At 57.9% G+C, this 21,667-nt stretch overlaps 1 protein-coding gene across 3 annotated transcripts in view; it reads left to right on the forward strand.

The window, feature by feature from the left end:
- Nucleotides 1-6,122: 6,122 nt before the first annotated feature.
- The window catches only part of MOB2 (MOB kinase activator 2), a 71,535-nt gene continuing 55,990 nt past the window's right edge, over nt 6,123-21,667 (forward strand). The window contains exon 1 of one of the 3 annotated variants that reach the window (XM_045770641.2): nt 6,123-6,260. In XM_045770641.2, the coding sequence (XP_045626597.1) occupies nt 6,244-6,260 (17 nt within the window). In that variant the 5' untranslated portion in view covers nt 6,123-6,243. Of the gene's footprint in view, nt 6,261-8,831; nt 9,160-21,667 lie in introns of those variants that run through there. The other 2 variants (XM_045770642.2, XM_045770644.2) reach the window with 2 other exon arrangements.

Consider the following 21,667-nt stretch of genomic DNA (forward strand, 5'->3'; position numbering starts at 1 on the left):
TACATGTCCCACAAAGATATGTGGAAGTTCTAATCCCTGGGACCCGTGAACGTGACCTTATTTGGAAAAGGGGTCTTTGCAGAGGTCATCAAGGTGAGCTGAGGCCATGAGGGTGGGCCCAAATCCAATGACTGGTGTCTGTATAAAAAGAGGGTGGTCTGGAGGCAGACACAGGCCCACCAAGGGAGAAGGCGGTGTGAGGAGGGAGGCAGAGACCGGAGCGAGTGAGGTGCCTACAAGCCAAGGAGCGCTGGCAGTCACCGACGGATGGAGGTGTGCGGACTTCTGGCCGTGGGGACTGTGGAGGAAGACATTTCTGTTGTTCGCAGCCACACAGCTCGTGGTCATGTCTTAGAGCAGCCCCAGGGACTACTACAGCCTCCCACCCAAATCCCAGTCCGGTTTTTACAACGGTTAAGTCTGCCCACACGCAAGTCCCCGGAACGACAGCCCGTGTCTTGGGGGGAAGGGGAGGGCAGGCGCTGGCACAGCCTCCGAACTTAAGCATAACGAGGAGCCTTCAGACAGTGACGTCGTGAATGTAAAAGGCCCTACTCTTCAAGCACTGGCCGCGTCGGTCAGGATAAGCAAGGTGGCTTTCTGGAGCAGAGGCTCCGCTCGTCACTGGTTCTCAGGGGGTCTCTGCTGGCCAGAGCTTTGACCTTGGCTGCTGCAGTCATCTGCATGCTCTGGGGAGGGAGGCTTGGAGGAGGCTCTGGAGGAGGAGGAGGGGACAGCTGGAATGAAGGTGTGAAGTGGGAGGGTGAGAAACCTAGGAGCTGGAGCAGCTGGGCTTCTTGCCTCCCGGGGTGTAACATGGACCAGTCTGCGGAGCCGCACCTGGAAGACGGAGCTGAGGGCCCCCACCTGGAGGAGCCTGGTGCCCGGCTGCTGCTTAGCATCCCAAAAGTGATCCCAGGTGGTATGGAGTATGAGCACCCCTACCGATGTCTTGGCCCTGAGCTCTAGTTGCCCCATGGACACGGATCCTCCCCCTCTGCACCTAAGCCAAATGCACCCCCAGGGGGCTTGCTGTTCTCTGCAGGGGAAGGGGCTGAAGGCTGGCAGTCTCAAGGACACTGTGCTGTGGTTGCTCTGGAGAGACCCTCGGCAGGTTGCTCTGCTGAGGGGCCGATGTCCACTGTTTCTCAAGCCCCGGGGAGGAGAGCCCCACTGGGAAGCAGGACAGAGTGGGAAGATGGGGGGCTTGGGAGCAGGTGGCTCTGGAATCCCCCAGCCCGCTGAGGGACTTTGGACAGTCCCCACCCCTCTAAGAACCTCATTCTCCTGCCTGGCAGGCACTGCCCAAATGGTGTGCGGTGTAAGTTAAGGAGCCCAGACACGGCAGCCAGGCCACTGCGGGTCTGCGGGAGGGCGCCGCGGGTCTGCAGGAGGACGTTGTAGGGCCTGCGGTGTTTGCTGATGCCTCAGGAGAGACAAGGGGGCCACCAATCACCAAAGCTCTCCTGGGATTGGTGTCCCGCAGTACCCTTCCCAAAGCAGACTCCCAAGCTTCTCAGACAATCAAATGCTAACCCTCGGCTAGTCCTCCCTGCTGCCCCGGCACGGCTGTCGCTCACCCTCAGCCTTACTTGGGATTGTACCAAGGGACCAGCTCAGGAGGCAAGAGGGAGCCATTGTTCTCCAGCTCCAGAGTGTAGGACAGTGTGTGTCACGAGGCCCGCCCTGTGCCAAGGCCTTCTGGCAGGGCAGCTGAGCCCCGCGAAGGGATGCTCTGGACTGACCCACACTGTGGGGAGGGGCCCACTGGAGGGTGATGAGTAAGCCCGCGGGACAGGCAGGGTCAGTCGAGACAGAGGCAGTGAAGGAGGAGAGAGGGCCCAGCAGGGAGTCAGCCATGGAGGGGAGACTCATCTTTGCCCCGTCCTGGCCATGCATTCACCCTTATGCCGAAGTGTCATCCTCCACCCCATGACAGAGGACAATTTCCTTGAGGGGATTCCTGCAGGTCCCCATCTGGAGCAAAGCATAGTTGGGAAAACCCAGCCCCGCTTCCCAGTCTAGGAACTCCAGGCTGGTACAGCCCCTTGGAATCGGGGCAGGAGGCAGTGGTCTGGTGAATGAGCTGAGGTTGAGGACTGGAGCCGAGGGTTAGTAACAAAGTAACACAAACTTGGTGACTTAAAACAACAGAAATTTGTCATCTCACAGTTCTGGAAATCAGAAAACCTTAATCTTTGGTGTGGGCAGGGCCGGTGCCTCCTGAGGCTGTGGATGAGGATGGGGCCCAGGCCTCTCCCGCCTGCAAGCTGGCTGTCTTCTCTCTGTGTCTCATCTCACGGCCTTCCCTCTGTGCTCTCCGTTCCTCCCCGCTTATAAGGACACCTGTCATAGTGGGTTAGGTGCCCACCCTAATCTCTGGGTCCTTATCCTGACTAATTTAATCTGCAATTACCCTCTTTACAAGTCAGGTCCTGACTTTCTGAGGTCGTGGGGAGAGAGGGCAGCCCGCATTCCTTGTCCCTGTCATTGTGTGACTATGTCTGACCTATTATGTGTCTTTCTTCCTGTTTTTTCATCCCCTGCCTGCTCCCAGTAGACCGTAAGCTCCATGGGGGTAGTATTTTGCCTGCTCTATCTACCCACCGTATCCTGCGCACGTTACGAGTTCCTGGCACGTAATCGGCACGTGGTATTTATTTGGCAAATGAATGAAGGAATGGCAGGCAGGAAGGGCTAATTGAAAATCCTACATTTCTAGCTCCTTGCTCAAATAGACTGCAAGCAGCACCTCATCTCCAGAGAAGTCACAGAGGTGAGCGCCACCATCCGAGACCTGAGAGACGCAGAGGACAAGGCTCCTGTCACTCTCGGACGTTGCCCGTGCAGCAGATGGAGGCGTGTTGGTGATGGATCGTGTGTTACTGCAAGTTTAAAAACATGATGACTCCTACCGCGGCTCTTCCTCCAGATGCGATGCCCTTCCTGGAGCGAGTCAGCACACTTATTATCCCGCCGTGGGTCATGCAGACACGCCCCGCCCCATCCCATAAACCGGGAAGCCGGCAGCAGTGCGCTGGCCTTTGGCGAGACCAGTGATGTGCCTCCACCTCGGTGCCACAGGGTCAGACGATCGCTGATGTTTTCCACCACACTTCAGCGCACACCAATTTTCACGGCCCCGGCGTGCCTCGGGGTTTCACACCACTGCACCGTGTGATGACGTCCTGCCCATAGGCCACGGAGCCCGGAACTTAGCGATGCTCCAGACACTGATAAAATACACCTGCTCGCCGGAGGGCTCGAGCCCCCGACAATTTAGGAACCTGAACACACCACGTGAAATTTCTGGGAGCTCAGTGGTCTGGGAATGTCACGACCTCCTCTGCAAAGTTCAGGACAAGTTTTTATACCTTGATCATCTTAATACCAGGAAGAAGACATACGTTTTTCATGATTGTATCAATTAGGCAATTGCCTTTAGCTTCAGGTAACAGAAACAGGAAAGAATAGTGGCTTAAGCGAGATTTTTTCAGTTAAAAGAAGTCCAGAGGCAAGAAGTTCGGGACTGCTGTGGATGTTCCAGAGTGGTGGCAGGAACCTCAATTCTATCTCTCTGCTCTGCTGTCATCAGTGTGCCTCACAGCCTGAGATGGCTGCAGGATCTTTGGCCATCGCTTGCCTATTCTCAGCAGGAACCAAGAGACTGGACTAGGGCTTGGGGTGGAGAGGAAGTTCCTGGAAGCCACCTGACAACTTCTACTTCCACCTCACTGGCCACCCTGTGTATGGGAAGCTGGGAGAAAGAGGAAGTAGGGAGGGTAAGGAAGAGGGAGAGAAGAAAATGGAGGAGGAGAAAGGCTCTGGACACAGGGCGGTCCCTTTACCATCTCTGACCGGTGCTCACCGATCGTGCTGTTCTCATCCAATTAGCGAGGGGCCGCAGAGCAGACCGGCTTTGACTGTGCCCCAGACTGGGAAGGGTTAGCCGTGGCTGCAGCACAAGTGGTTCCACCACCCGCCACGTAGGAGCCCACTGGTCCAGCCGTGCTTGATGAGGTGCAGACGGCGGCGAGCTCTCATACGAGAGAAAGATAGGAGGGCCCCAGGGCTTTGGAGCAAAGCCATATCCTCTTAAAACATAAATTGTGATTCTTGAGAGGCAAGTTTCAGCTTGCCGCTGGGCACCAGTGCAGACTGTATATTAGACCACAGGCTATCACAGGCCCATGTGATCTGAACTGCCCATTGTGGACTGGGCGACATGGAGCCATAAAGTGGGGTGTGCCCAGCGATACACCATCATCAAGGGAAAGGGGACCGACCTTGAGCCCAGGTAAATTGCCATGAGCGGGTAGGTCAGACTCCTGATATGCCTCGTCTTACTTCCTGCCTCCTCACCTTCAGCCTACACCTGCGACCTCACCAAATTTCTTATGACACGTTTGGCAACATTATTATTCCCATTACACGAAGACACTGAGTCACAGGGACATTAAACGACTCATCCCAAGTCACCCAGCCAGTAAGTGGAAGAGCGGGGATCTGACCCCCAGACTCTGGAGGGGATGTAGGATTGCTGGTACACAGTGGGGGCAGGAAGACAGATGGGCGGAGCCTGCAGCGCTTCCTGGGACCTGGATGCCCAGAGTACCAGGTAATGGATGGTTGCGGCAGCCGGATGCAGGCGGGACACCCAGAGCTCATATGCCCGGGGAGCGATGATTGGGCCACTGTACTAGGTGGAGATGCAACTCGAGGAGGGGCTGGCTGAAGGCAAAGGCATGAATATCCACCGCAGCCCCTCATCCGGTTGTAGAGATGAGGTCCCTAGAACCATCTGCATGCGCTTCCTCTCAGAGATATTCCACAGGAAGCGAATCGTCCTCTTCTTTCCATGGTCTTTCCTCGCTGCTTGATCAGATGGTCGGTGGTAAAGTCTGCGATATCACCCCACGAGCTTCTCAGTCGCGAAGGCCATACAGGGAGAAGAGATCTCGGTGGATCCTGGCGGGGACCGGCGAGCCTCGGGCGGCCTGGCAGAGAGGGTGAGCCGCGTTTCAAGGATAGACGGGGCAGGTGCATAGGGCGCGCGGAACTTTCCTTTCCCGCTCTTCTCAGAAGCCCAGGTGTGGGGAGAGCGCTGTTCCGTCAAGGGGCAGACGGGGGCCGGGGCGGCGGCTCCACTCGTCCCCTCCGACCTGGCACCGGCTCCCGAGAACGCTGCCCTGGGCAGGCGGGCTCTGCCCCTTCCTCGAAGCCGCCTGCACGCGTCCGGCCGCCGCGGCGTCGGAGGGCGCCCAGGCTCCAGCGGGGGCTCCGTCCCCCGCGCCCCGAGAACCCGAGGACGGCGGCTCTGGCTCCCTGCTGCCCGCTCTCCGCCAGGACGGCTCCCGCCCCCGAAGGCCGCACCTCTCCGCCCCGGGCTGGCTCCTTCCGTGGGGAGGCGAAGCCCCCAGACGTCGGGGTCGGCACGTGTCCCGGGGCGCTCTGCTGTGGGGACGGCGGGAGGGCAGGGACTCCGACCCGCCCGAGAGGCCAGGGCTCCCACGCCCGGTCTCAGAGGTCCTCCAGCTCTCCGGCGGCCCACCGTCCGTCCCGAGTCTGCACGCAGGCGAGGCGGCAGCAGGACCCTTGAAGGGCTCCTCCGAGAGTGAGGGGGGCACACTGGGCACAGGGGCACCGTGCAGGTGCGGGGGACATGGGGGGACAGTCCGGGGCCAGCCCGGGTGTGACTGGTCAGCCTGGGGCGTGAGGGGACATCCGGGATGTGAGGGGACACCCGGGGCGTGAGGGGACACTCTGGGGTGTGAGGGGACATCCGGGGCGTAAGAGGACTCTCTGGGGTGTGAGGGGACATCCGGGATGTGAGGGGACATCCGGGGCGTGAGAGGACTCTCTGGGGTGTGAGGGGACATCCCAACTTGAGGGGACATCCGCGGTGTGAGGGGTCAGCTAGGGTGTGAGGGGACCGGACGTGAGGGGACATCCGGGGCGTGAGGAGACTGTCCGGAAGCGGGGCGCGGGAAGTGGGGGTTGGTGATGGAAGGGGGACAGGTGGAGGAGGCCGGAGAGGAGGGCCCGGCTCAAGATCCAGGTTTGGCTAGTGGGGCCGCGGAGGCCGCCGGGACTACGTTTCCCGGCAGGCGGCGCGCGGTTCCGTCACTTCCGGCAGCGCCCGCGGCGCGTGTGTGGGAGTGTGCGAGCGAGTGTTTACTTCCGGCCGCCGCCGCCGCCGCGGGCTGAGGGCCGAGCGTGTCGGGCGGCGGGCCCCGAGCAGCCATGGACTGGCTCATGGGGTGAGTTGGGCGGCCGGGCGGGCCGGCCGGGGCCGCGGTGGGGGGCGCGGGGCGCGCTGCGGGCGGCACCGGTCAAGGGCGTCGGGCCGGGGCGGAGTGGGCTGGGCGGGCGAGGGGCGTCTCCTCGGGGACGGGGTCGCGGACGCGGTCGCGGACGCGAGCCGCTCGGAGCGGGGCCGGGGCCGACCTGGGCAGGACAGGCGCCCGCGCAGAGCCGCCGGGGGTCGGGCGGCCGGGGACGTCGGGCGGCAGCCGCTCTCGCCGGGCGCCGCGGGGAACTGGCTCTGGAAGAAAGAACTTTCACGCCGGCCGGGCACAGTTCCTCGGAAGCGAGGACGAGAAGCCGGACGGCCCAAGTTTGCTGGCACGGCGGCGGGGCTCGGGGCGAGGCTGCAGGGGAGGCAGGGTGCCGCGGGCGAGGCGTCCACCGCGAGCGGCGGGCCGGAGGGTGGAGTAGGAAGGAAGCATCGGGCCGGCAGCCGCGGGCGGCTCTCCCTGCGGTGCGCCGTGTGTGCGGCTTGCTGGAAACTAGAGCAGCAAAGGTGAAACGTCACGTCGTCTTCGGAAAGTTGCTCCGACTCAAGGGACCCTTTGTCAAAACTTTTCTGTGTTTGAGGAACGAGAAGGGCAGGCACTTCTCGCCAGCGGCGTGGTCCTTCTCCGGCTCTGCTTAGCTCTCATTTTCATCCCCCCCCCCCCCGGCAGGGCAGGGCACCCAGGGGCTTGGTCTGCGAGTGGGGAGCTGTTGCCGTTTCCCCGGGGCTGGTGGACGTGCTTGTCTGACGCTGAAGTCCTGGAAGGGAGGCGCAAGGTCGGATGGACGTTTTGTTTCTGGGGACGGCGGGTGCCTGCACGGCGCAGGGCAGAGGGGAGGGTGCCGTCAGGATAACCGAGGAGATGGGTCAGACCCATCCTGGCCTGCAGGTTGGCTAGAGGCCAGTGAAAGGGAAGCCAGGGGAGGTGAACCCACGAGGGAGGGGTGGATCAAGAGGCCAGGGAGGAGTGCGGAGCGTGGCCAGGGCAGGCCTGGGGCCAGAGTGCGGGGCTCAGGGCAGTGTGCCCACGCTTCGGAGGACCACCGTGGGGCCGCTGCTCAGCTGGCTTCTGGGAGAGGCTGACTGCCGTCCTAGCCCGCTGCTTGTTAGCCCTGTGACTTGAGGTGATTGCTGCACGTCTCCAGACCTGCTCTTGTAAAGTCTTTTGTGAAATGGGAAGTGTAGGGCTCTGGAAGGGTAAACCGAGGTATTCGAGGAAACTGCTTCGCACACTGCTTGGCATTGGTGAGTATTGGCCACTGTTGAGTACTGAGGTAGGTTTTGTAGGAGGCCTTTGAACCCACAGGCACTGAGTGTGCAAGCAGCTGTGTGTGCTTTATTTTGAATCACAGACACTTTCTGCCTTTATTGGGACGGGCTGTGTTGGAGGCCACCTGGCTTCCGAGGGGGTCTGTTTCAGGGAAGTAGACTATTGATTGGGTGGGTTGAATTCCCCGTGCTTTGTGTCGGAAGTCCGGGGCTGTTCAGGAGGCCGCCGATGGTGAGATTGTGTGTGATTATCGGGTGTTCCTGTCCAGAAGAAGCAGGTATTCTGTGCTGAAAACTGACCAGCAGTCAGTCTTTTAAACAGACTGGGTTCTGTGCTTTGTGGACTTTACTGTCATCATTGTGAATATCCAGAGATAACCCCACAGTTAGGCTTACCAGGGACTGATTCTTGAGGCCCTTGTCAAGACTTTGGGAAGCAGGCAGTCATCTGGGTGAGGTCAGTAGAGCACTCCCCTCCTGGGTCCTGTGCTGAGGAGGGCGGTCCAGGTGCTGGAGGAAGACAGCTCTGAAAGGGACATGGCCTGGAGCTGCTGCTTCCATGGGCCCTGGAACGGGAAGCAGCCTTCACTGCTGCCTGGCTATAAGATAGGCAGTTCCAGAGGACACCAGAGATCTCAAAAGAGGGATGAGGACGGAGTTTGGTTATCTTGGTGTGTTTCTAATTTTAGTGGATTGCACAGTGGACATTGTAAATTATGAATCCTTTGACAGTGTCTTAATTGTGAATCCCCTGCCCTTTTTAAACAGAAGTGATAGGATTTCAGTTGTTAAATAGTGATGTTCCTCCAGAGCTTCTTTTCAAGGTGTTATCACGGGATGTGAGAGCTGGGAGGACCCGTGCCCTCTGTCCCTCCCACATGTTTACTGAGCATCTGCTGTAGAAAGGAGGAGGCTGAGGCCTCTGCTTTCCAGCTGCAGGGCGAGTGAGTGAGCAGCAGAGACCCCAGCTCTGCCTGCCTGTGGTCCGACCCTCCTTGAGGAGAGCCAGCCAGTGGCAGGTGAAGGAGCTTGCCCTGCCAGGCGCCTTTTGTGTGATCAGTGCTGGGGCTTTAGTTGGCCATTAACTCTAACTGGTTTTCAACCTGGAAGAATTGAGGAAGTGTGTTATTTTTGACTATTTCTTGATTATTGTTTATGACATCACACCGTTCATTATCCATTATCACCTAGGTAGTTTGGAATATGGTTTTCTCATGTTTTAAACAGTTTTTGTTCTTTTTTTTTTAAAGAAAGAGTTTCTCAGCATTGGTTCATCTCAGGTGACAGTGTGGACTCTGCTGTAGTAGCAAACACGGCTCCCGCCTTCTCTGCTGACAGCTGTCGCAAGCAGAGCAGCGAATGGACGCACTTCCCTGTGACAGAGAGTGCTTTGCTGAGTAACACAGGCGGCCTTATCTGAGGAAAGGGAGGTCTTGCAGGAAACCTGCCGGGGGAAGCCAAGAATAACACCAGCATGTTACAGCTTGCTGTTGGAGTTTGCTGAGACTTATTTGGAGAAGAATTCTGTGATGTGTAGCTTGCATCCGTGTGTTTTACCATAGTCCCTTCTGCTCGGCTTGGAGCTGGCTGCTGAAGTAGGTGTACGGTAATTTTTCTTACTTTTTATAAAGAGTAATTTCTAACTTGAAAAAGGGTCACCACTTGTGTGGCCGTGTCTTCGGTCGTTGGCTAGCTCCCTTCTGGACAGCTGATGACAGGATGTTGCCCTTGCCAGTGGGAAGGAAGTGAGCCCCAAAAGAAGTGCTCCCTGAGCTGCATCAGATTCCACGTGGCCCAAGACTGTGAGGGGCCCCATGGCACAGTGTGTGGTGGCGTGGGGAAAACTTTTGTCTTGTTCTCTACTGGCAGTGACAGGCATTTGTGAGCAGACGATAAAAGTGCAGTTTAATTTTTACCCAACAAAGCACAGTCCAGAAGCTTCCAAGCATCGGGGAATGTAGAAGAGGAAATGCACCTCCTCCCACTTCGGAGTTGGGGGAGCAGATCAGCCCTCTCATGGGTCCTGGGTGGGGCCGACAGGGTGGAGTTTGCAGGGACATGCCCGCCCTGCACGCTCCATCCTGGGCCCGCAGCCAGGGAAGGGGCAGGCACACACCAGCCCCCTTCCTGGGGCTGCCGCTGCCCTACTGCTCTTGGAGCAGTGGTGAGGTGGGTGAGGTATGTAGCTGAGAGCTCTCTGGCTCTGGCTGGAGATCCACCTCTGGGGCTGGCGGTTGAACGTGGAGCGCGATGGAAGTTGGTGCTCTTGGTCAGCGGGCAGGTATTTCTAAATGGCTGCAGGGCTTTCTGGCCTGTCTGGCTTTGCCTTCAGGAATCTTGCGCTCAGTTGAAGGAGATAGAATCCTGTGCGTGTGTACCTGTGTGGGCATTTCGTGGGGTGCTGACGACTTTGTCATTGCACTTTGCCTCAGGGGAGGACCTTGCCTGAGACTGACAGACCCAACTGTGAGGACGCCCCGACTGAACTTGATTGAGTTTCTAGACTTCTTTTTAACAGCCTCGTTGAGGGATAATTTACATACAATAAAGGTTTTTTGTTTTAAGTATAACAATTAGGTGACTTTTAGTGAAATCACAGGGTTGTGTGGCTGTCAACGCAGTTTAACTTGCAAATGTTTCCATCAGCCCAAAGGAGCCTTGTGTCCATCAATAGTCACTCCTTGTCCCCTGGGTAGTCACTGATAGATTTCTCTCTTTCCAGATTTGCTGATTCTGGGCATTTCATACAGATGGAATCATAAAATGGGGTCTTCTGTGACCGGGTCACTTAGCATAATGTTTTAAAAAGTTTGTTCATGTTGTGCACATATCCACCGTCAGTCCTCTTCGTTGCCAAATGGTATTACAGGGTACGGAGATCTGCATGCTTTGCTTCTCTTTTGATATCTGGATTGTGCCCACTTTTTGCCCGTCATGAGTGATGCTGCTCTGACCCAGCCTTTTCCCACAGTGAGCTGTACCACGTCCTCAGCTGAGGAGACCGCCGGGTCCTGACTGCATTCACTGTGTGTCGTGGGCCTGGCCTTGCACCTCCAAGATCAAGGAGACAGTTTCTGCTTTCTCAGGCTGGCACAGGAGGGCCACGGACACAGGGGGAACGGAGCACGGAGGAGTGAATGAGGTCGAGATGGAAGTGGGGAGGCCAGGCTGACAGGGTGGCTCAGAGCAGGGGCGCTTAGTTGGCTCCTATGCGAAGATGCCTAGGAATTTTCCAAGTAAGAAGGAGGAAATGTTGTGACCCAGGCCTGTGCAAAGGCACGGAGGCATAAGTGGCAAAAGTGTCCTCCGGCTGTCGACCCCCTTGGAAGCTGTGACTGTGGAACCCTTCCAGGGACAGCCGCTGTGCCGATGGCTCCACCCAGGCAGTCCTTAGGGCCTGGGTCTGCTGAGGTGCTTGCCTGGGGCTGATTTGCGTTCACATTCCCTTGGAAGAGAGCAGCAGTCACATGGACCCCTTCGTGGGATGAGCCCTGTGTACCCGGGAACTCTCAGCAGCACCTCATTTCTCATTTGTCCCCGTGCTTGGAGGGTCCCCTGGAAGCCTTGTGCAGGATGTCCTCGAAGTTGTGCGAGATAGGACGGTAACTCACCAGAGGTGCTGCAGAAACGCTTTGTGGGGGAGCGGGTGGTTGGGCGGGAAGTGTTGTCGGCCTTGGGCAGGGCATCCTGTCTTCACTGCAAGTGCTTCGGAGACATCAGCTGGGGAGGGCCCAGCTCCGACCTCATCGGTGTCCTGCCTCTGGCCTTTGTGCTGCTGTTCTTACCACACGTGCCACTGCCCAGAGTCCTGGAAAAGCCAGATGGCACTGGGGCACTGGCTGCCCGACCTTGTTAACAGCTAGCCGCAGCTTGGGAGGGGTTCCCTGGGTACAGCGGGGGCCATCGTCAGCTGTGAGGTCTCCTGTGCGAGGGAGCCGTGGCCTCCGCTGTGGCCATGTGGTTTGGGAAGATGGGTGTTGGAGGCCTCAGTGGGGATGCCTGTGCTGGTGTTCTATTGTCCCAGCATTTCCTGCATCGCCCTTGTGGTGGTCCTGGAACTCAGGCACAGCCAAACCCCACGCTCTTGATTTTGTTGTGAACGTGCTTAAGTGGCAAGTGAGGTACTCGGTGAGGCACTCTCTGCACTTTTTTCGGGCATGTGGACACGGAGCTAGTCAGGGAGCTGGTCTTGATCCCCGCTGGTGACTCGCGTGTGCCTTTCCTCCTGCCGGTGTCAGCCTGTGCGGAAGGGGAGGTGAGTGCTGTTCCTGTCTGACTTGGCGGGAGTGCCTCCCGCTCTTTGTCTCCCCATGTTTGTTTTTCTTCCTGTACAGGATTTCTCCTGGCTGGGGCACACCCGTCCATGGTGCGTGCTGCTCTGTAGAATCGTGCCTGGGAACATGGAAGTAGGAACAATCGAAACTGAGGAGTGAACTGTGGAAGCTTAGAGAAGGAGGAGGTGGTGGTGGGTGTGGTGTCCAGGCCATGTGGGAGCTGTGGTGCTGTTCTTGCATGGAACCGTGTGGCTTTGGTCTGTGGCCACATTCACGTTGTCACCTTCTGGTTCCTTTCTCTTTGAAGACCGTTTCCTTTGCTAGCTTGAAAGAGCTGATAGTGCACAGTTGCTGGGGTGGGACATTCAGTCTTTTCCTTCCTGTAGCTGTTCCTGGGTACGTCCCAGGAATAGCGTGGTGTGTAGTCACGACCGACGACATATCGCACCTTTTTGTTTGGAATGTTGTTGGTATGTTGGGTTATGGTGGCAATTTTTGGTGTTACTTGAGCGTTTCTTTTTTTTTTTTTTTTTTAAAGATTTTATTTATTTGAGAGAGAGAGAGAGAGAGACAGCCAACGAGAGAGGGAATACAAGCAGGGGGAGTGGGAGAGGAAGAAGCAGGCTCCCAGCAGAAGAGCCTGACGTGGGGCTCGATCCCAGAACTCCGGAATCACGCCCTGAGCCGAAGGCAGACACTTAACGACTGAGCCACCCAGGCGCCCCTACTTGAGCATTTCTGATGGTGATTCTTGGTTACTGTGAATTGAGCATTTCTGTGTAGGGTGAGGGCACGGAGCTCCCACAGAGGCATGCCCCTTCTCCTCCAAAAGGCCGGCTGACATTGGAAAGCAAGGCTGTATGCCGTCTTTTCCCTTAGGATCAAAAACCTTTCCCCTCCAGCCTTTGCACCAGGCTGTCCCTGGGCTAGCAGACTGTTCTCTCTGAGAGCATGGCACCTCTGGAGCGCCACAGTGTCAGGGCTTGGCCTGCGCTGCCCACACCCAGAGGAGTGGTCAGCCCCTACTTCCCTTGGCTGTGTCCTCTAAGGGCGGCAGGAAGAGGCCCCCTCCCCCCCAGTGGCTTGCAGGTTGGACTCCCTGCAGTAGTGTAGGCGGCTTAGCCAGGGTGTGGGTGTGTGTTCCACATCCAGTCCTGGGGTCCACCGTACTTGGCCCAACTGTGCCAGATAAACGTGTCTCTCTTCTAGGGCCTATCTTAGCAGTTTCTCAGCTTGGGCTTTGGGTGGTGTCCGTTGCTGTGAAATGAACCCCAGAACTCAGTGCCTCCAAACGAGGACCACCACCTCTCCCAACTCTGTGGGTTGATGGGTGGGGGCCTCAGTTTCCCCATATGGCCTCTCTGCACGTGGACTCTGGAGCAGGGTTCTCAGACTTTTTGGTCCCTCCTTACAGTCTTAAAAATTATGGAGCTTGTATGGGTTATAGCTATTAACATTTATCATATTAGAAGTTAAAGTCAAGAATTTGTAAAAAATATTCTTTAATTCTTTAAAAAGAATAATAAACCCAGCGTATATTAGCATAAAATTTTTTTCAATGAAAAAATAACTATATTTTGCAGAATAAAAAGCATGACAAGAATGGTCTCATTTTTTGCAGATCTCATGAGCTAGATCCTTATATCTACTTCTGGGTTTATTCTGTTATAATCTTACAAGTCTCATCGCGTCTGGAAAGCTCCACTGTTCACGGGCGCGAGAATGGGAGAGGCGAGTACTGTCTTCATGTGGTTAGAAGAGCTTTAACCTTGGCCCCCACACTTGAGGCACCATGACAAGGGCTCTGTCTGCGTGCACTTGCTCCAGAGCAGAGCCACGGTGGAAGCTGTTGAAAGATGAGTGTCGCCTCTGCTATCCTGTGTTGCTCAGACAAGTCACAGAGCCACCCAGATATGGTGGGAGGGGACAGACTGTCCCTCTCGAAGGAGGGGTCTCCTGTGTGGGGAAGGGGTGGTGGCTGGCAGCCCCATCTGCAGACCAAGGCACATGGGTGGGAACACTGGGTGTGTTATCACTGGGGGTCCGGGTGTCCATAACAGCTCAGAGCCTTTCCTCCGGGTGGCAGGTGAGGTCTGTCAAGAGAAGGTGCCCCTGTAGACTTTTCTGCACAGAGGTGTTTAGGACAATGTGGCTCAGGGACCGGATGCTTCAGGATTGAATCCCAACTCTGCAGCTTCCTCAGGGCTCCCTGAGCCTCAGTTTGCTTATCTGCAGCACAGCCCCAGAAGCCCCCTTCCTAGCAGTGGTTGGGGGATTTTGTGAGATGTCCACACATAGCGTGGGTACACCTCAGGGGTTGTCGTGGAGAACCCTGCCTCCCACAGCTGAGACAGGGCTTAGCACCAGCCTGGCCCGTAATTCCTTCTTGGAAGCCCCCGAGAGGGGGTGGGAGTTGTCCCTCTCCTGCCTGCCCCCCACCTGGATCTTGCTGTGGTGTGCGGCCTGCGTGCACAGCGCCCGCAGCAGCACAGTGCCCATGGCCACCTCCAGGCAGGGCCCAGTGCGTGCAGGGTGCGTCCCTCTCACCATCCTGCTGCCTTCCCTCTCAGCATGTCCTTGCCGAGAATCTCACGGCGCTGCAGCCCCTGGAGCGGGGCTGCCGCCCAGCATGTCACTTGGTCACTGTCACATCTGCTTGCTCTCGGAGAGCTGCTGTTGTGTGCAGGTAGCCCTGGTGTCCTGGTCCCTAAGGAGAGCCCAGTCTGACAGCCACACCGTCCTGTGGGCACAGCTCCTCTCAGGACTGCAAGGTTGGCACCTGTAGTGTAGCCCAGGGCTTTTGTGGCAGGTCTGGCTTTCAGGATTCCTGCGGGCAGAAGGCAGGGGTACAGGGGCTTGGCACGCTCTGAAGGCTGCCTGATGCCATCCCCAAGTGGATAGTGCCTTCCATCAGTGGCCTGCCCATTCCCAGAGCTGTGGGGCCCAAGCTGGGAGAATGTCGTCATGCTAGGCTTGCCTTCCCCTGCCAGATGCCAGCACCTCTGCTGAGACAACCCTGTGTGGTCGGAAAGGCGCTGGCGAACCCCGTTTACTCTCCCACCTCCACCTTTGTGCTGTGGGGCTTGCCAGGCCGCCCCTTGGGTTCCGTCCCCATGCCTGTCCTGATGCCATTGCGGGACGGCTCACACGGGATGCTGCAGCACTGGGTTCTGAAGGCACAACCGCCTTTGCCATCGAAGGCTTGGGCCTGTGGCTACATATTCCCTGGGCTCTGCCACCTTCTTCATCGTGAGTGTGTTCCTGGTGCCAAAGCGGGGAGGCTGAGGGACTGCCAGCCTGGGAGGTACAGCTGGCCCTGGCCTGGCCTCACCGAGACTGGCTCTTGGTCAGCGCCTGTTAGCTTTTCCCAGACTGTTGGAGAGGTGTGTCCTCGCTCCTGCCCGCACCCACCTTGTCCATCTTTCCCCTCCGTCCTGGCCCTCCCGCACAACCGTCTGGCCGGAGTATTCTTCCTATGGCAGAGCTCCGTATTTCCTTCTTCTGTTGCCTCTCTGCTGCGGGCAGCTGCACATAGACCCACTTCTTACCACACTTCGCCTCGTGGGCTCAGGTGCCCCACCTGTGCCAGCTCCTGCTTCCCACCCCCACCTCCTCCTGTGCCGTCCCAGTGCCAAGACCCCACTGCCTTTCGTCCTCGTCTCTCTGTCCTTCCCTCCCTTCCTTTCTTTCCCTCCACATCTGGGCCTGCTGGGATGGTCACGCCTATGCTGGCGGTGCCAGGGCAAGGCAGTGAAAGTCAGGAGCAGAGGCCATGCCCAGCGCCCCCACCTGTGTGCGCGTGGCCCCAAAAAGGAGGCCTCTGCTTTAGCATGAGCCACACGCCCCCATGGAGGTGTCTGATCCTGAGTGAGCGGTGCCCCTGTCTGTTCTCCATCAGCTCGGCCCTCTGGGGGCGGGGGGGGGTGTGTTGCCCTGAACCTGCTTCAGGACTCACAACATTGCCTTTCACCCCGGCCTCATTTCTCTCAACAGCTTGTTGAGGCCACAACGAGGGGTCCATATGAGCTGAGGTTAGGCTTGCCTCTGGACCTGGGTGACCATTTCTCCTGGCCACGTCTCCACCTGCAGAAAGAAGAAGCAGGCTCAGCCCTGTGAGTGCCAGCAGCACAGAAGTAGCCACCATGTCCCAGGTGGTCTGTGGCTTTCACAGTGCTTGTCCCCGAGAGGGCTGCCGCCTTCTCCTTGTCTGCCCTCCCTGGGCAGGCCTTGGAGGAGGGCGTGGGGACCTGGCCTCAACTTGGTGCTTTAGTTGCTGTCAGGCAGGTGATCTGGTGAGAACCAGGGCCATGCCAGCGACACTCCACAGACAGGAGACTATGTCCCTCGTCGAACACATGTGGCCCGTCAGCACAGGACACAGAGCCAACAGCAGGTTCCAATCTCGTAGGTCCCCAGATCCCACGCTCAGGGCCCGTCGGCTCCGTGCAGCCTCCCGGGTAAGCTCTGGCTTCTGCACACAACTGCGGCCCCTCTGGCCCATCCTGTGGGTTCCTTGGGAACTGGGGGGTCATGGAGAGGAGCACAGAGGATAGTCCCTCCAGGAAGGAGAGGAAGGTGGGCATTAGCACCTAGCTCCAGCCGCTCATTAAGTAGGAGCTTCCAAAACAAATATGCCTCCAGGCTGTGGCTGTTTTCATGTCAAGGCTGCTCCCTGCCTGCTGGCGCTGTCTCCCCCTTACTGTCAGCCCGAGGTGTGGGGACAGCTGGGGGGACGGAGGAGGGGGGCTAACTGGGAGTCGGTTCCTGTGGCGCAGATAGCTGCCCATGGCCACGTGTCCTTGAGGCCACATGTCCTTGAGGGTACGCGGCCTGGTGTCCCTCTGGAGGCCGACTCTGGAATGTGAGCAGCACCTGCCAGCCAAAGCTTTGGCCTGTTGTGTTCCCGCTTGTAGGCCGCTTTGGCCTAAGGGTGCCTTTGGGGAGGGGTTACGCCAGCCCATTCAGCACGTGAATGCATGAGTGCCCCGGCCACTCCGGCCACTCCGGGCCACCCCACCTCAGAGTGGAAGGAAGGGAAGACTGAACTTTACCGGGAAGGTACTGCAGGTCAAGGGTGGGGGCAGGGAGAGGGGAGCAGGGGATGGGGATTAGGGAGTGCACGTGTGATGAGCACTGGGCAATTGTATCTCTGAAGCTAGTCTTACACTGTAGGCTGACTAATTGGGATTTCAGTACAAACGGAAACCCCCATCCGACAGCAGGCTTCAGAGCACACGGCCTTCCCCTCTGACAGCCGTACAGTGGTGTCGAAGTGCCAGCCACCAGCCCCTGGGGCCGGCCTCTCCTTCCAGGCAGTTCACCCTTTCCGCCGCCCTGTCTCTGCTTAACTCTGGCTCACTGAAGCAGACCCCTTTGATGGGTTCACCAGGACTGCCTCCATTTCAAAGAGCGGGGGCACCAGCATAGCGTTCCCAGCAGGGGCAGTGGGGGGGTGCCTGAGAGGCGATGTTTACCGAGTCCCCCCAGTCCAGCGGCGGGTCCAGCAGCACAGAGGGCACTGCAGGCCGATGGGAGACAGCTGGGTGCTCTTGTCACTGCAGCTTTATCTTGGTGGTGCCTTCCTAACTGCTGCCGGCGGCTGGAAGTGAGGGTGTGGGCAGCCAGAGTGGTTTTGGCGCCGACCCTAGCATGAGGCCTTCCTAAAGTCCTTATCCTCTTGGGCTGTTTCATTTCTGTAGAAGTGGGAGTGAGCCATTTTCCTTTTCTTACTGCATGGTGGCCATGGTTGTAGATGATCAAGGTTGCCCACGTGGAGGTGCCTGGCACTGGGTGGCCAGTGAGGGCGGGTGAGGATGGGTCAGTTGATGGGGAGGAGAGGGTGGGAGCTCCTGGGTCTTCCTTAGTCCCTTCTGGTTGCTCAGAAGGATGGCCGTGTGGTGTTGGTCTCCTTGGGGTTGTCGTTTGTCTTCTCAGACTAACCACGTGTGGTGGCCCTGCGTCAACACTGCAGACGCGAGCTAGCAGCATCAGCTTGGTTTCCGTGCCCACCAGCCTCTACTTCTGAAGGGTGGGAACTGACTCGCACCCGCTTTGGTTCCCCGGAGCCTGGCGCGTTGACACACTCAGGACCCAGTCCCTGCGTGAAGTGAGGGATGCTCCCGTTGCCCTCGGCAGCATTCCGCGGAGTGGGCTGCCGGTGGGTCTCAACCTGGAGTGATCGCACCTGCTGGGGAGGTTTTGCTTGGAGATGTTGCAGGGGTTGGGTGGGGGCTTTGGGCCCCTGGTGGTTAGAGGCCAGGGATGCTGCTTAGCATGCCATTGTGCCAGGACGACCCCACAGTGGGAACGATCCAGCCCCAGGTGTCAGCCCTGTGCAGGGGAGCCAGCCTGGGCCAGGCCAAGACCTCACGGCTGTAGGCGGTGAGTCAGGGGAGGTGCCCTGAGCAGCTGCAGCCCTGCTGTAGGGCTGCCCCGGGCCTTGACTGCTGTCTGAGGTGCTGGTGATTGTCACTCCCATGCGTGTGGCTTGGTAGGCAGAGAGACCTGCAGAGCCAGGCCAGAGGGGGCCTGTCACAGCAGCGTGGGTGCATTTCCCCAGCCGATTGGGTCGGGGTGTGTGGGGGAACGTGGGATGGGTAAAAGGCTTCCATGTGCTGTGGGGGGCCGTGCCCAGAGCCACCAGAATGGACATGTGTGTGTGCTGTTTCTAGTGGCTGCACTCTTGAGCCAATACCGTGACCTCTATGGAGAGTGCTCTTTGAGGCCCAGGGAGGAGAGTAGCGGGGGCAGGTGCAGGGGGCGCTGGGCCACCAAAGAGCATAAGACAGTAGAGGTCCACTTGGATGTCCAGGGAGTCTACCAAAGTGTTAAACCCTCCTGAAGAGTTTCCTGAGTGTAGACGTGCTAACACTTGTGTACTCCAGAGTTGCCTTTTGAGCGCCGCCGGGTGTTCGTTTGTGGCCCTTGCTGGCGTGGCGTTGAGGGAGCTGACAGAGTCCCTACTCCCATGGAACTTGGTTTCACAAGTCCGTTGTAGAAACAGGAAAACACAGAAAATGAAGAAATCAAAAAGTGAGTGATCCCACCACCCATAGACCATGGCTCTACGCTGAAAACTGGTGTCACACTGGGTGCAGACTTGCCCAGCAGTCAGCATCTGTGGCAGGAGGTTAGGATGGCCGCCTGTGGATGTGCCGTAACCCCCCCCCAGTCCTCTGTGGAGGGGTGTTTAGGGTGTCCCCCCTGGCAGACGGCGGTTCTGAGCACCCTTGCACGTCCGTCGCTGCCCAGCGTTGGCATTTCCTTGGGTAGAATTCTGGAAGGGGACTGGCGGGCTCTGAGAGAGGGCCTGTGAGGGCGTTCCTGGAGAGACTCTGCCCACTCATGTTCCTGATAGCATGCACTCACCTCTGCTTTGTGACCAGCTGCCCGTGTTACTCTTTTATGAAAAAATCTTTGCCACTTTTGTAAGTAAAGAGGGGTGTTTGGTTAGTGCACGTTTCCTAGAGGAGGGCTGGCACTGACGCTCTCATGCTCTGGGCCCCCGTGTTCTTGATGAATCATCTGTCTGCTCTTTGTGTGCAGAGCGGTCTAGCTTTCTTATGACGGGCCTGAGTTCTGTATACTTTAGGGGTATTAATCCCAAGTATTAAGAATTTAGAGTTTGTTCTTAAAGGAACAAGAGCAAAGACAGAGTGGGGGAGATGCTCGAACTGGCCCAGTGGGACCCCAAGTGGGACTACCCCCATGACCCTGCTTCTTGCTGTTTCGTGAGGGCATCGGTTCATGAGCTGAGCACGGTGTGCGTGCGGCTGTACCGGGACCTGGCTAGAGAACCCGGAGCGGTCCAGGGTGTGCCAGGACACCAGAGTGCTGGCTGGGGAACAGCCATGCCGCAGCGTGTGAGCGTGTTTGGGCCGAGAGAGCAAGCCCCAAGCCCTCAGCTTGGCAGCTCCAGGGCATAGCCTGGGGAGGGCTGTAGGCACAGACCAGAGCTTGGCGCTGTGCCCCGCCCTTTTCCTCCTGGCTGGTGTGTGGGGGTGATCTTCTCAGCATTCCATATTTTCTTGTACAGTCTTTATCATCACCACCCCACATGCACACACACGCATGCGTGCACACACACACACACACACACACACACATGCATTATTGGAAGTGTGTGTACCATTGTCTTGTTCTCTTGGGAAGAAATTCAGTTCATATGGTGTCATGAACTGTTCAGGAGCCCCTTGCTCGCCTAGTGCCTGTTGGGGCTGCATTTGGTCACTGAGGCTGCAGAGAGTGAGAAGGCAACAGGGCATGGAGCAACGTGGAGAACCTAGAACAGGGTTTCTCACAGTGCCCCTCAAGGAGTGCTCATCTCTGAGGTGCTGGATGGGAAGCCCTGGCTGAAGCGGGGGTCCTCTTGGAAGCTCAGGGGACAGCAGTTCTGGCTCTGAGCAGTCCCCAGGAAGATCACGATGTGAATGGTTCACACAGTGGGCAAGTCATACTCCCCCCCCCCCCCCCCCCCCGCCAGCCCTCTTCCCAGTCTCTCTGTCCCGTGTCTTCTTGGTTCTTAGGGTGAATGAACAAAGAAGGGCTGAGAAGGAATCTAGGCCGCTAATGCTGTCCTCACCGCCCCCCAGCCCTGGCCTCCAACTGATGATGGGCTGCAGAGAGGAGTCCTCCCAGGAGGCCCGGTGTCCTCTCAGCAGTGATCCCAAAGTATGTTTTCTTCTTGTTGTGGATGGTGTGACCTTCCCTCCTGTGCTGGGTGAACTGGGTGATGGCCCAGGGCAGAAAGTGCGCCAGGCCTGAGGCTGCCCAAGCTTTCCTGAGAGTCCCTGACGCGGGCTGTGCAGCTGAGGACCGTGGCTTCAGCAGGAGAACGGAGCCGGCACCTTTTTCTGCCCGGACAGCGTTACCTTCCTTCCATAAGAGGGGCATTTTGTGCTGCACTGGCTTTTCCGCACCTGGAATAAAATACGTTATGAGTGCTACCCCTTCAGGGTGGGCCTCATCTTCTCTCCGCAGACCCCCAGGTAGCCTCTGCTGTACGTGGTGTGGTCAGGGAGAAGGCCGCACTCGGAAATCCCGTGCCTGCCAGCGGGCAGCTGGCCTAGTGAGTGTTGGCCGTGAACGTGTGTCCTGTAGGCACCGCTCTTGGGAGGGGGCGCCGGCAAGGAGGCCTGGGTGCTCGTTCGGTGTGCCATCTGCAGGCCAGGTAGTCCCGGGCGTCACGACTGCCCCCTGCGCCTCAGCACCCAGGTCACGGTCCCTGCCCTGCGGGCTGGTTTTGGCTGGGATGGAGTTTTAGCGGGTGCCTGGTGTGTGGCGGGCATGCACCTTGTTGTAATGAAGTTTCCTAGTGTCAGGGAGGTGGACATGTTCCACCCCAGAGAGTGCAGAGGCACCAAGGGCACGTGGGCATGCATCTTATGGGTCACTCTGTCACCACACAGGCTGTCCCTGCTGCCTCCCTGCCTCCTGGGAGCAGGGCATCCGGGCTGAGCTCTGTGAGGTGATGGGCAGAGGGGACTTGTTTGTGCCTTGTGCTTTGGTCTTGGGATGCACGTTTGCTCTTGGCTGTCAGGGTGGAGACCCGCGCCTCTTCTCTGCCTGCTGGTGTTTTGAAACGCTTGTAATTAAAATCCTTGTTTTCAAGTACATTCTAGCGTTCTTGCTGGGAAGGCCTCCTACCTTTTTGGCTGGAGAAGGGCTGGGCTCAGCGGAGTTCTGTTGAGAGTTCCTGGCATTTATAATTCATGTGAAAATAAACGTGTTGTCTTGTTGTGACCTTGTTGGCTCTGGTGTACTTCCTCCAAGGCGGACTGAGAGCAGCTGTGATGCGGACGGTCAGCCCCGAGGTGTTTCACTCTCTTCG

This window comes from Ursus americanus, chromosome 24, assembly GCF_024610735.1.
Source record: "Ursus americanus isolate L20-20 chromosome 24, mUrsAme1.1.p, whole genome shotgun sequence".
In the NCBI taxonomy this organism is placed as follows: Eukaryota; Metazoa; Chordata; class Mammalia; order Carnivora; family Ursidae; genus Ursus; species Ursus americanus.